Genomic DNA, 12,482 nt, shown 5'->3' with positions numbered 1-12,482 from the left:
AAATACCAGTTTGAAAGCTTTCAATCTTAAGAAAATGTGCACAGTGCCATCATAGATCCATCTGGGTCTTTGCAAAGGCAAACATTTCTCAACATATAAGCATTTTGGACTCCTGGTGAGAACTGGCCAGTGCCAAGTATATTTCTCCAAGTTGTTTGAGAGATGTGTGCTTGAGATTTACTTGGCCAGCTTCCCTTATATTGTGGAAATGCTTGTATCACATCTCATTCTAGTAAATGGTAGTCAAATGTCATTTGTGTGCCTGTTGCTAGATTTTCATTACGAAGCTGTGGCGTAACCAAGGGAGCAGACAAGATGGCAGAAATGCAGATGGACCAAGACCTGGCCCAGCGGCTCTTTTTTGAGGGGGCCACAGTAATCATTTTGAATATGCCAGAAGGAACGGAGCTTGGTATTGACTACAACACTTGGCAAGTGGGTCCCAAGTTCCGGGGAATCAAGATGATCCCCCCAGGCATTCATTTCCTTCATTACAGCTCTGTCAGTAACCACAATAGCAAAGAAAGTGGTCCTCGCATGGGTTTTTTCTTGAACTTGCAGCAGCGAGATCTGCAGGTGTTTTACTGGGACCGTGCCAAAGAGGAAGTGGATCTCACCCCAGCACCTGAAAACGAGATCGAAGCCATGAGGGCCAACTTGCAGGAAATGGACAAGTTTATGGGTCCCTTCCCATATGACACGCTGAAGAAATGGATCTCCCTCACTAATTTCATTAATGAACCAGTAATGCAGAAGCTGCAACCAGAAAGTAGACAGATTTGTGCCTTTTCTGAGGTGCTGCCTGTTTTGGCCGGGAAGTATACTAAAGATCGGGTCGAGCAGAACTTGCCCCCGTATGACACGGAGTGCAAAAGCTACGCCGAGGGCCTGGCCAGGCTTCCCCAAATGCAGGTGAAAGCTGGCACGGAGATCCGGTTCACAGAAATGCCTAAGCAAATGTACCCTCTAGGCGCTACCCCTGAGGAAATTACAAGGCACAGTATGGACCTTAGCTATGCCTTGGAGACTGTGATCAACAAACGGTATTCCAGCAACGCCCAGGATGTGCTCGGTGAGTACCTCTGCTCTCCTTTCATGTTCCTCCAAAGTTACTGTCAGCACTTGCATTAGTTGTTGGAACAAAACACAAGTAGTGTCTTTGTTGTTGTTGTTGTTGCCATCAAGTCACATCTCACGGCGTCCCCTGGTGGGATTTTCAAGGCAAGAGGCATTCAGAGGTGGTTTGCTATTGCCTGCCTCTGCATCACGACCCCGGTATCCCTTGGAGGTCTCCCGTCCAAATACTTGCCAGGGTCGACCCTGCTTATCTTCTGAGATCTGACAAGATCAGGCTAATTATATTTGTCTTTATTAGGACCAACTGATCTTTTACAAATTAGTGAGCAAGCTTTTGAGCTTCTCAGAATTCGTCAATAGGAGGCATGATTAAAGTGGGGAGGGGGGAGGGAGAAAAAGATGTTGGGTATGATGGAAAAGCTCTGTTCTGGGCATCTGTAAAAGTTGCTTGCTAATTTGTGACATTTGGGTTGTTCCTCCTAATAAAAAGTATGACACTGTTGGTGTTTTTCCTTGTTTAAAGGAATCGTAATGTCTGAATGCATATATCTGTTTCAGAGGGATGCACAGCTGCCCAACCAAGTGCAGATTTTCTTTCCTTTTTTTTAGTTCTTGTGTCTGTTCTCTGATATGCATTTGTGTATGTTCTGGTTCAGCGTGCCCCCACAAATGTGAAGTAAGATGCAGCCCTTCATTGTAACAAATCAAACATTGCTCTTTAAATGTCTAGAGGTGAGGCGGGAATGGAGTAAAGCATGTTGACTGTTTCTTTTTGTTTGGAAAGGGACAAAGGGAATGGGGGAAACCTAATAGTCTACCAAGGCATCATTGTGCTTAAAAGCCAGTCCATAAATTGGGCCATTTATAGTAAAATAAGCTAAAACTGAGATCGACCCTGTTCTCATTAGACAACTAATTTTCAACCACAAGAAAGCAAGCTAGTTTAGGAAGCCAGAACTTTCTCAAGTGCAGCGTTGGTGTCCCCTCGTGGTAGGGCCTTGATACTGCTTTGATAAACAATGTGGATTTAATGATTCACGAAAGACCACCAGCCAGCGTCCTATTGTAGAGAGGCCTTAATTATCTGGCCTGACCACTGGAAACAGGGGAAAGTAATCAGCATATTTGAATACCTGAATGTGTCCTTGAATAACATCCTTGAAGCGTCAAGGGGTGAGAACTGCGAAAGCAAGCTGGGCTGACATCATCATTGCTGAGCTTAAAAGCAGGGAGATTAGTAATGTCTATTAAATCCTTCTTTTATTTCTGCTATTTATGCAAAAGTAGAGCACTGGGCACTAAAGTCCTGTGTCGTAAAAGCAGCTTAATTGGTTCTACAAGTAATTTAAGATTTTCTTGCATTCTGAGATTTGCTGACTTCCTTTCTTTATGTGCAGGCATTCACAAATCTGCTCACTGTGGCGACACAGCTGGATTTGAGTCCAGTAGCACCTTAGAGATCAACAAGATTTTTGGGGTGTCAGCTTTCGACAGTAAAAGCTCCCTTCATCAAGGGATTCTTGACAGGTTCTACGCCAAACATCTTGTAGGACTCTAAGGTGCTACTGGACTCAAATCTAACGGTTCTACTGCAGACCAACAAGGCTACCCTCTAAAACTATCTGTGGTGTGCTAAGTGCAAGAAGGATGCCCCGCAGCACACAGCCCGTCTCTGCAGCTCTTGGTTGCACTGTGGATTAGAGGAGGTGAGAAATAGTGGGGAGAGATCTCACTGCTCACCATTTCTGTAGATAAGACAGGCCTCCAAGCACGTAATAACAACATAAGAAAGGCCGTGCTGGATCCGACTAAGGTCCATCAAGTCCAGCAGTCTGTTCACACAGTGGCCAACCAGGTGCCTCTAGGAAGCCCACAAACAAGACGACTGCAGCAGCATTGTCCTGCCTGTGATCCAAAGCACCTAATATAATATAATATAACAATAACATGTCATGAAACTTTATAAATGCTAGTTTATGTTGAAACCGCAGAAGGACGAGAATGGATGATTGCATAAACCGACAGCTGCACGTAAACAAAAATGGATCTGAAGAGCAAAGCCTTTTCCATACACCACCATGCTGAAACTAAAGACCTTTCTGTGTTTTCTTTTTGTTTTTCTGAAATTTCCTTGGTGGGACCTTTGCAGGGGAGTTGCAGTTTGCCTTCATCTGCTTCCTGATTGGGAACGTGTATGATGCATTTGAGCACTGGAAAAAACTCCTGAGTCTCTTATGCAGGTCTGAGGATGCCATAGCAAAGCATCACTCCCTGTTCATCAACCTCATCTCTGTCCTGTACCATCAGCTCAGCGAAATCCCAGCAGACTTCTTTGTGGATATCGTCTCCCAAGACAACTTTTTGACCAGCACCTTACAGGTAAGGGGGCTGCTTCCAGTTGTTCTCCGTGTTGGGAAACGGCAATGTGGAAAACATTCTCAACCACCATATGGATGTGCACAACAGGAGGTCAAAATTAAGAAAACCTTTTTCTTCTTCTCTCGTATTACTTTGCTATTAAAACAAACACCAGTAGCCCCATATCATGTTCTCCCTTCTCTTCCTGTGATATGTCATTAAGGAAATACGTCTCAGTTCCTCAGGCTCTGCTCAGCTTCACAAGGGAGGAGGCCATGCACCAGGAACAGGCCCTTCTTGTGGCACCTCAGTTGTGGAATTCCCTCCCCACAACAATTCACTGGGTGCTAAGCCTATTAAGTATTAGGCACCAAGTGAAAACTTCCCTATTTTTCCACACTCCTTCCCTTGATTTTATTTTTTGTTCTGCCCTTTGTAGAATGTATTGGTGGGCAATTCTGCAGATTTTAACAAGCTGCTTAAATTGTTGGGCTTTTCTGGGCTCTTAATTGCTTATTTGCTGTCCTGCTTAATTGAAGAAGAAGAAGAAGAGTTGGTTTTTATATGCCGACTTTCTCTACCACTTCAGGAAGAATCAGACCAGCTTACAATCACCTTCCCTTCCCCTCCCCACAACAGACAGCCTGTGAGGTAGGTGGGGCTGAGAGAGTGTGACTAGCCCAAGGTCACCCAGCTGGCTTCATGTGTAGGAGTGGGGAAACAAATCCAGTTCACCAGATTAGCATCCGCCATTCATGTGAAAGAGTGGGGAATCAGTCCCGGTTCTCCAGATGAGAGTCCGCCGCTCCAAACCACTGCTGTTAACCACTACACCATGCTGGCTCTTTAGCTGAGTTTTATGTTGTTTTGATTGTTTTAGTTTGATTATCAGCTGGAACAGTTTTGAATCCGAAGCCACCTTGAGATGATGCAGGAAGTAGAAGTTTCAAACACATTAAAGAAACAGTCGTGTGAATGGACGCCATTACATTGTGCGTTTTCCTGTAGCGCATTATTGACTGGCGGGGAACTCACAGTGTGACGATAACTTTGTATGACGTGTGTTCTTAGTGCCATGTTCTAGCTCTGTAGAGGTTTTTGCTTTAAAACAGGGAACGCTCCCTTATGGAACACTGGCAAAGCATTATCCTAAGCAGCAGCTCATTTAGAAGTAGCTTGTAAGCCTTATTTAGCACCTCGTCTCCCGCCGAAGAGCTTAGACATGTGCCTGTATTTGTACTGAGTCTTACTGAAGGCATGGAGTGCAATATCACGCTGAAAGAGATGGAACAAACAGCCAAAAAATCCTTTGTGTGTAGAATTATGCTGTTGAGATGGCAGGAGCTTCTAAATCATCCCCCATTCTCTTTGCAGAGGAGCTGACAGCAGACAAGTAGGGGTCAAATCTACCCTTTCATCCCTGCTGTTTCTATAGATCGGTACAGCATGACAGGAGTAAGGGAGGAGGCGCTTCTAAGACGCCAATAGTCCATGTGGAATCAATTTATGTATTGATTGTTCTCCTTCTTTGCTACATTTCTTTTGGATTGTTTTGCAGCAGTTGCTTGAGAAGTGATGATTTTATCAGTTGCTCTGGAACACGCTGTTGGGAAGGGGGGGGAATCAAAATCCAATAAATAAAGCCCCACACTTAAGGCATCCATACCACATGCTTGTTGTGCCTTGGCTTGAGACACCCCACCCCGCAAGGAAGGCTGCTTCCACACCGTCTTTGAGGCAGCTTCATTTATATCTTTGAATTTCTGGATGGCCCTGTGAGAAATTCCTATTTGACCAGCGTCTTTAACAGGACAGGTCCTGTGAGGAAAGGTTGAAGGAGCTGGGTATGTTTCTCCTGAAGAGGAGAAGGCTGAGAGGGGATATGATAACCATCTTTAAGTACTTGAAGGGCTGTCACATAGAGGAGGGTGCCGAGTTGTTTTCTGTTGCCCCAGAAGGTCGGACCAGAACCAGCGGGTTGAAATTAAATCAAAAGAGTTTTCGTCTAGACATTAGGAAGAATTTTCTAACAGTTAGAGCGGTACCTCAGTGGAACAGGCTTCCTCGGGAGGTGGTAAGCATTCCTTCCCTGGAGGTTTTTAAGCCGAGGCTAGATGGCCATCTGTCAGCAATGCTGATTCTATGAACTTAGGCAGTTCACAAGAGGGAGGGCATCTTGGCCATTTTCTGGGCATGGAGTAGGGGTCACTGGGGGTGTGGGGGGAGGTAGCTTGGAATTCCCTGAATTGTGCAGGGGGTTGGACTAGATGACCCTGGTGGTCCCTTCCAACTCTATGATTCTATGACAGTGGCTATCAGAACCTCAGCAAAGTGAAGCAAGAAGGAATGACTTAATGCGTAGTCAGGGTGCTGCCTTTGATTGTGAAGAAGAGTCTTGTGATATTTTAAAGCATATGACTTAAATGGTCTGGATAAAGGTGATAGTACTGTGCCTGCACAGAATGATTTCTGACTTCCCATACCAGCATCAACCCCTTGTGCCTCATGGAACGTCACACAAAAGAATCATTGAACCTTCAATATCAGGGGGTGGGGGTGGGGCTGCTGCAGCAGGAAATAGCAGTGAAAACCTCTGTGCTGAAGAGCAAGCCTGGCCCCTCAGACACTGGCCATAGGATTTAGCTCTCTGTGGTCATCGTTCTTGTAGACCTGACTCAGCTACGACAATCTCATCAACAAATTGAAATTCGATTAGGTTGTGTCTTAATAATAGATTGCCTCTTGCCAGCATTGAGGTTGAATGAGAGGTTGAAAAAAAAATCAGACAGCTGGAGGGAGGCATCTCTTAGCCGCTTTATGACAGCCATAAGCAAGTGTTGTCAACAGCAGGTGGCAGTTGATAATGCTCAGGCAACCCATCAGCCATTGATGTATCCCTTTATGCCATGGCGAAGCCCTCATAAGAACTTAACCCTGCAGAAGGGTCTGTTTTGATATCTCTGCCACTTCTCCTGTTCTTGCGTTAAGTCATTTAAAATCAGGAAAGGGGGGCCTCCCCAAAATATATTTTTTATGTCTCCTACACAGCCAGTGTGGTGCATTTGGACAGGATCTGGGCTCTGATTCTTGTGCAGATGTGAAGTTTACTGGTAGTCCCTGGACCAGTCACTCTTTTTGAGCCTACCCTACCATCCTGGGTTGTGTTCAGTAGATAAAACCCCACTGGGTTTTATCTAAGCAGGACAGCAATGCTGTGTTCAGTTTTGGGCACCACAGTTCAAGAGGGATGTAGACAAGCTGGAACATGTGCAGTGGGTGGCAACAAAGATGGTGAGGGGTCTGGAAACCAAGTCCAATGAGGAAAGGTTGAAGGAGATTGGCATGTTTAGCCTAGAGGGTAGATGACTGAGAGGTGGTATGGTATCCATCTTCAAGTACTTGAAGGGCCTTCATATAGAAGACGGCACGGAGTGGTTTTCTGTTGCCCCAGAAGGTGGGTCCAGAACCAGCGGGTTGAAATTAAATCAAAAGAGTTTTCAGCTGAACATTAGAAAGAACTTTCTGACAGAGGGATTTGTCAGTGGAACAGGCTTCCTCAGGAGGTGGTGGGCTCTCCTTTGGAGGCTTTTAAGCAACGGCTAGATAGCCATCTGTCAGGAATGCTGATTCTGTCAGCTCAAAAGCAAGATACAAGCATGTTCTGCTGCTTTTTGATTTCTTGCCCATATTGTTTCCGCTCATCCAGCGAGACTTGTTCTTTTTCCTCCTTGGTGAGCATTATCTGTATAAACCCTGCTTACTGTATGATTTTTAGATCCAGGAATGACTTATTGAGCAATTCCAGGGCCCAACATTGGAATCAATTTCAGTCTTTTAACTCAGGCTCTTAGTGCTTGCTGATATCTATAGGAATGTTTAAAACAACATCCCCACTGAATGGCTCCCTGGTGGATCATTTTCCACCTCTTTATTCTGCTGAAATATTGGCCCCATTTCCTTCTTACTACATAAGTCTGGCCTGCGTGTCCAGATCCCCAGCACTCAAAGGGCCCCGTTAAAAGTGCGATTTCCCTTGGAAAAGCAGCAGGGAAATAAATGGTCGCTTTGCAAGACGTGTGTTCTCGCCTTGCCTGCCAAAGCTGCACTACTGGGATTCGCTCTCTAGGGGGCACTGGATAAACAAGAACTAGATCGTTTTCTGGCTCTTGCAGTGAGCACCTGAATGCTTAGCTTTAGGGGGTGGGGTGGGTTCTGTGAAGTGCCAACGGGACAGAAATTGGCTTTAACACTGTTCTGTTGGTTCCCAAGCTCCAATTACCGCATTGGGGTCTGAACAAAGATCCTTTCCATGCTTGTTCACTGAGAATCGGCATTCAGGGATCACTGCAAAATGAACCTTGGTCAAACCAGAAAGTTTTTAATTAAACTCCACACTTGCAGGAAGGAAGGAGGGCATGAGCGATATTTCCTTATTTCCCAACGCAGTTTAATTGCAGCTTGTCCCATCTGATTGGAGCCCCCAGCGCTGGCAGGGAAATCAGTTTGGCTACAGGAAAGTTTGCTTAGCAGTACATTCCTCTGCAAGGCGATTGCTGTTACAGACATTATGCCAATGAAAAGCATCTGTTAGGATCCAAGTCCTTATTGCAGATGAGGCTGGGCTTGAAGTAGTTTTTACCCCACCAAAATAAATTCTGGCCAAAGACGGTGTCAGACCTCAGTACCTCGTTGCGTTCCTTGCATAAGGGACTTCACTCCAGACGTAGTCGCAAGTTTAAAGTTTTATTAAGAAAGCCAGCGAGTTCAGCAAGTCATAGAAACTTAAGGCTAGAATACAGACATGGGGAAATACTGGTACATATATAGGGTACATACAATGAGGTTGATTAAGTTTAGATACAAAGAAACAATACAGAAGTTAACTGCCGGTAACGACTTAAGAAAACGCATACAAGAAATTAACGTGTGCAATAGCTAGATGATCTTCCAGAGCTCCCCGGCATTGTTCCGCGGGACCTGGTATCATACTAGCGATTACTCGGGCGGGTCTCTATTGTGGTGCAGATGCCGGGCGGGGGACAGAGTGCAAATGGGGGGGGGGGACAGAGCGAACTAACACTCCATTTAGTTTCTGTGAGGAACCATCTTGTTTTATCCGGGGACGACAGGAAGCCTTAGCTGACAGACGGTAATGCTCCTACGTAACCTGAGGCAAGCTGAGAGCCAGCATGCTGTAGTGGTTAAGAGCGGTGGCCTCTAATCTGGAGAACGGAGTTCGATTCCCCACTCCTCCACATGAAGCCTGCTGGGTGACCTTGGGCCAGTCACAGTTCTCTCCGAACTCTCTCAGCCCACACTTAGGCCGGCATTGGCACAACACCTCTAAATGTCTCTTGCCTTGAAAGCCCTATGGGGTCGCCATAAATTGACTGTGACTTGACAACACGCACGCACAAGCTGAGGCAAACATTTGCAAATTTATTGGTTCTTGTAGGTTATCCGGGCTGTGTGACCGTGGTCTTGGTATTTTCTTTCCTGACGTTTCGCCAGCAGCTGTGGCAGGCATCTTCAGAGACACAGTCCTTCAGTGTTACTCCTCTGAAGATGCCTGCCACAGCTGCTGGTGAAACGTCAGGAAAGAAAATACCAAGACCACGGTCACACAGCCCAGATAACCTACAAGAACCAATGAACTCTGACCGTGAAAGCCTTCGACAATATTTGCAAATTTATATTATTTTTGTCGAAGGCTTTCACGGTCAGAGTTCATTGGTTCTTGTAGGTTATCCGGGCTGTGTAACTGTGGTCTTGGAATTTTCTTTCCTGACGTTTCGCCAGCAACTGTGGCAGGCATCTTCAGAGTAGTAACACTGAAGGACAGTGTCTCTCAGTGTCAAGTGTGTAGGAAGAGTAATATATAGTCAGAAAGGGATTGGGTTTGAGCTGAGTACTGTCCTGCAAAAGTAATGTGCTAATCATTGTCCTGTAAGTATCAAGATAATGTGCTAATGAGGGTGTGGTATGTTAATATGGAACCATTGTATCCTGAAGTGATCTGTTAATGTGTGTAATCCAAAGCTAATCTGCATGGCTATTGTTGAATGTTGTCTTTGTTAGTCTGGAGGTTTTCACAACAGGAAGCCAAGCCTTATTCATTCTTAAACTCTCCTCTTTTCTGTTAAAGTTTGCTGATGTTTATGAATTTCAATGGCTTCTCTGTGCAATCTGACAAAATAGTTGGTAGAATTGTCCAGTCTTTCAGTGTCTTGGAATAAGACCCTGTGTCCTGTTTGTGTCAGTCCATGTTCAGCCACTGCTGATTTCTCAGCTTATTCCTATCCTATACTGTAGTGGTCGTATTCTGTCGGATGCCAAATTTTCCATATACAGAAAACATCTGTACGTAGTAGGCAGCATGATCATAGCTTAATTATTTTTTTTAACTAGCTGATTTAGAAAGCCAACAACTGGGCTTTAACCCATATTAGCTTTCATATATAATATTATTGTGCTGGTGAATTGAAACTCATAATTTTATATTTCATCCGCTTTCCAGTGCCAGGATCCCTCCATAAAAAGAACAGTTTTAGTAGGAGTGGTAGTTTTTAAAAGTTTATTTCGCAGGATGATAAACTAGGAGGAAAAATGACCCATCATGCGCAAGGCAATGAACCGTGCCATTAACTTTTAGTGTGTTCAGCTGCTGTGTCTGTAGAGTCTTTCTTGTCCCTTATGAGTTTTCAGTTCCATCCTGCAGCGCAGATGTCTGCTTGGAGCCATCAGGCTTTTTGCCTTGGAACTGAATTACATTAACTACTTATGCATTACAGAAGAAGACATGAGATTGGAGATAGTAGTAGAAGACATGGGATTGGCCATGGTCCAAAACTGTCAGAAGCAAATCACTAATCTGGGGAAAGCTGGCTAAAATCATGTTGGTGACAGACTAAAAGTCTTCCAAGAGAGATTGATTCTTCTGCTGCAGTGTTTAAATAGACTAATCTCTTAACCTTCTGACTGATTAAAAGCATAAGTCCCCAGTGTGGTGCCCGCCATCGCCTTTCCTGGCACCTGCCAAGTAGTTTTAGGTGGGACCAGGTTGGGCTTTTGCCCAGCAGGGCTTCTGGTTGACTATTGGAGATCTGATTGGCTGTGCAGATTTTTTAAAATGTTGCTTTGGCAACTGCTGCCGCCACAGCACAAGGATCTACACTGTGAAGTTAAGCTGTGGCAGCCATTTTGTGGCTTGGTCTGCCTCCTGTGGCAGCCATTTTGTGGCTGCTTCTACCGTGTTGTGTCAGAATTCCAAATGTGCCTGCAAGTTCAAAAAGGTTGGGGACCCCTGGATTACAAAGCTGCCTGCATTCAATTCGGAAGCCCATTTTTAATTGTAAAGTGTATAAAATGCTTACAAGGGGTGGCAAGTACCATCTGTCATAAGAGAGAGATTGCAGAGTACCTGCTGCAATATGTGCATGTGTTGGCTTGGATCCTGACGCGTGTTTCCATAAGTGGAAAGTCTTCTGCTCGTGGGATGCCATTCTTCCCCTCTCTCCCCCCCCCCCCATGGTAGCCTCCCCAAACAGAAGTCTTTGCACCTGCTAGTTAGGATCCATCCAATCCATTGTTTGCTTTTCCCTTCAGAACTATTTTATTCATATGCAAATACATGCAGATAAATCAGAATAATTTTTGATTAAACCTCATACAGTTGGCTAGGGTTTCTTAAATGATAGCTAATTTCCTCATAATATGAAGAAGGCATCCATTGGAATTGATACAATGGTCATCATTTGAGCTTTTAATTTCCCCCCCACAGCTATTCTGAGTCCTCCTTCCCTTGAATCCAAAACAGATTTATGAGGACAAACATGTGAGGTTGGCTCAGTTTCTTCTTGAAGTTGGACTGGAACTGTGAAAACCTTCAGGCTCACTGAGGATAGAACTGGGCTGTGCTGATATTAGGCTGGGTTTGAACTTCTAGCTTTTTCTTTTTTTGTTCACTGGAAAGCTGCCAGTAGATGCCTGATCTTCTCTGTGCAGATGAATTCTCATTGGATTAGCCCAGCCAATGACGCCCACAGGAGATGTTTCTGTTGTTATGCTGTTCTTGTGACTGATGTGCTGTATGTTCTAGGTGTTCTTCTCCTACACCTGTAGCCCAGCTGTTGACCGGACCCTAAGGAAGAAGGCAGAGAGATTTAAGATCCACCTAACAAAGAAATTCAAGTGGGACTTTGAGGCCGAACCAGAGGACTGTGCTCCAGTAGTTGTAGAGCTGCCAGAAGGGGCACTTGTGGTTTGAACGAGAATCTGCGTTGTTTCTAAACTCCTTTTTGTATTCTTGAGCTCTCCCTGGTTCTGCTTTCAATCATGCAACATATACTTCTTAACTTATACCACCATTCATGGAGGCAGTTCCATGAAATCCACAAAGACTGCGAACTTGGAAATGGATAACATTCTGGAACTTGTGTAGCAGACCACACCTAGATCTTGCACCAGATTAATCAAGAGTTGTGTTGCCCTCCAGAGGTTCATTCCATCTCTGGTGCTTGGTGTCTGTTTACAGAACTCACTCCCTTTGGTTGAAGAAACCCACATTTGAAATGGCAGTATTTCAGGCTCGACTCGTTTAGCCTGCGATACCATGCTTTATAATTGGGGAGGTGGTAAACCAAATGGTCTTGAACTTGGGGAAATTGTGCATCATCTTCTAGCATGGGTCTGAGCTGAACAATGATGAATAAAGATGTCTTTTTAATGGTGCAAAGGAAGATAATCCAAACAACTCAGTTTGTCATTCTTTGTAACTATTCCAGGTTACGCTGTAGTAAGATGTTTCTGGTAGAGTTTTAGGATACTACAACAAATTCATTAATTTGTTCTTAATTAGATGATTACTCTGAGTTCAGTTACATGGAACCACAAGTGTCTCTTTAACTGAACACTGAGCAATAAAACTTACTAAACAGGGCTATGCTATCACAGACTCCCGCTGAGTGGAATCTCCTCTGAACAGCGCAGTATTTTTATTTGGGATCAAAAACACCTCAAAGTCCCAGCAAAAGCACACACCCAGAAGT

At 44.7% G+C, this 12,482-nt stretch overlaps 1 protein-coding gene across 1 annotated transcript; it reads left to right on the top strand.

The window, feature by feature from the left end:
* The first annotated feature begins 277 nt into the window (after window positions 1-277).
* Window positions 278-11,705, top strand: AAR2 (AAR2 splicing factor). Its single transcript, XM_056845516.1, has 3 exons — window positions 278-1,072; window positions 3,227-3,456; window positions 11,534-11,705. The coding sequence occupies exons 1-3, from the start codon at window positions 316-318 to the stop codon at window positions 11,699-11,701; spliced, it is 1,155 nt and encodes a 384-aa protein (XP_056701494.1). The 5' UTR covers window positions 278-315; the 3' UTR covers window positions 11,702-11,705.
* Window positions 11,706-12,482: the final 777 nt, after the last annotated feature.

The sequence above is a fragment of the Euleptes europaea genome, chromosome 2, assembly GCF_029931775.1.
Source record: "Euleptes europaea isolate rEulEur1 chromosome 2, rEulEur1.hap1, whole genome shotgun sequence".
NCBI classification, from domain to species: domain Eukaryota; kingdom Metazoa; phylum Chordata; class Lepidosauria; order Squamata; family Sphaerodactylidae; genus Euleptes; species Euleptes europaea.
Note: the sequence above shows the minus strand (reverse complement) of the source record. Positions and strands in the feature narration are given on the sequence as shown.

Bases quoted from the DNA above. Each gene is read 5' to 3' on its own strand.
- AAR2 (XM_056845516.1), top strand. From the start codon at position 316: ATGGCAGAAATGCAGATGGACCAAGACCTGGCCCAGCGGCTCTTTTTT. The intron at 1,073-3,226 runs GTGAGTACCTCT...GGACCTTTGCAG, and splicing joins CAACGCCCAGGATGTGCTCG to GGGAGTTGCAGTTTGCCTTC. The intron at 3,457-11,533 runs GTAAGGGGGCTG...TGTATGTTCTAG, and splicing joins TTTTGACCAGCACCTTACAG to GTGTTCTTCTCCTACACCTG.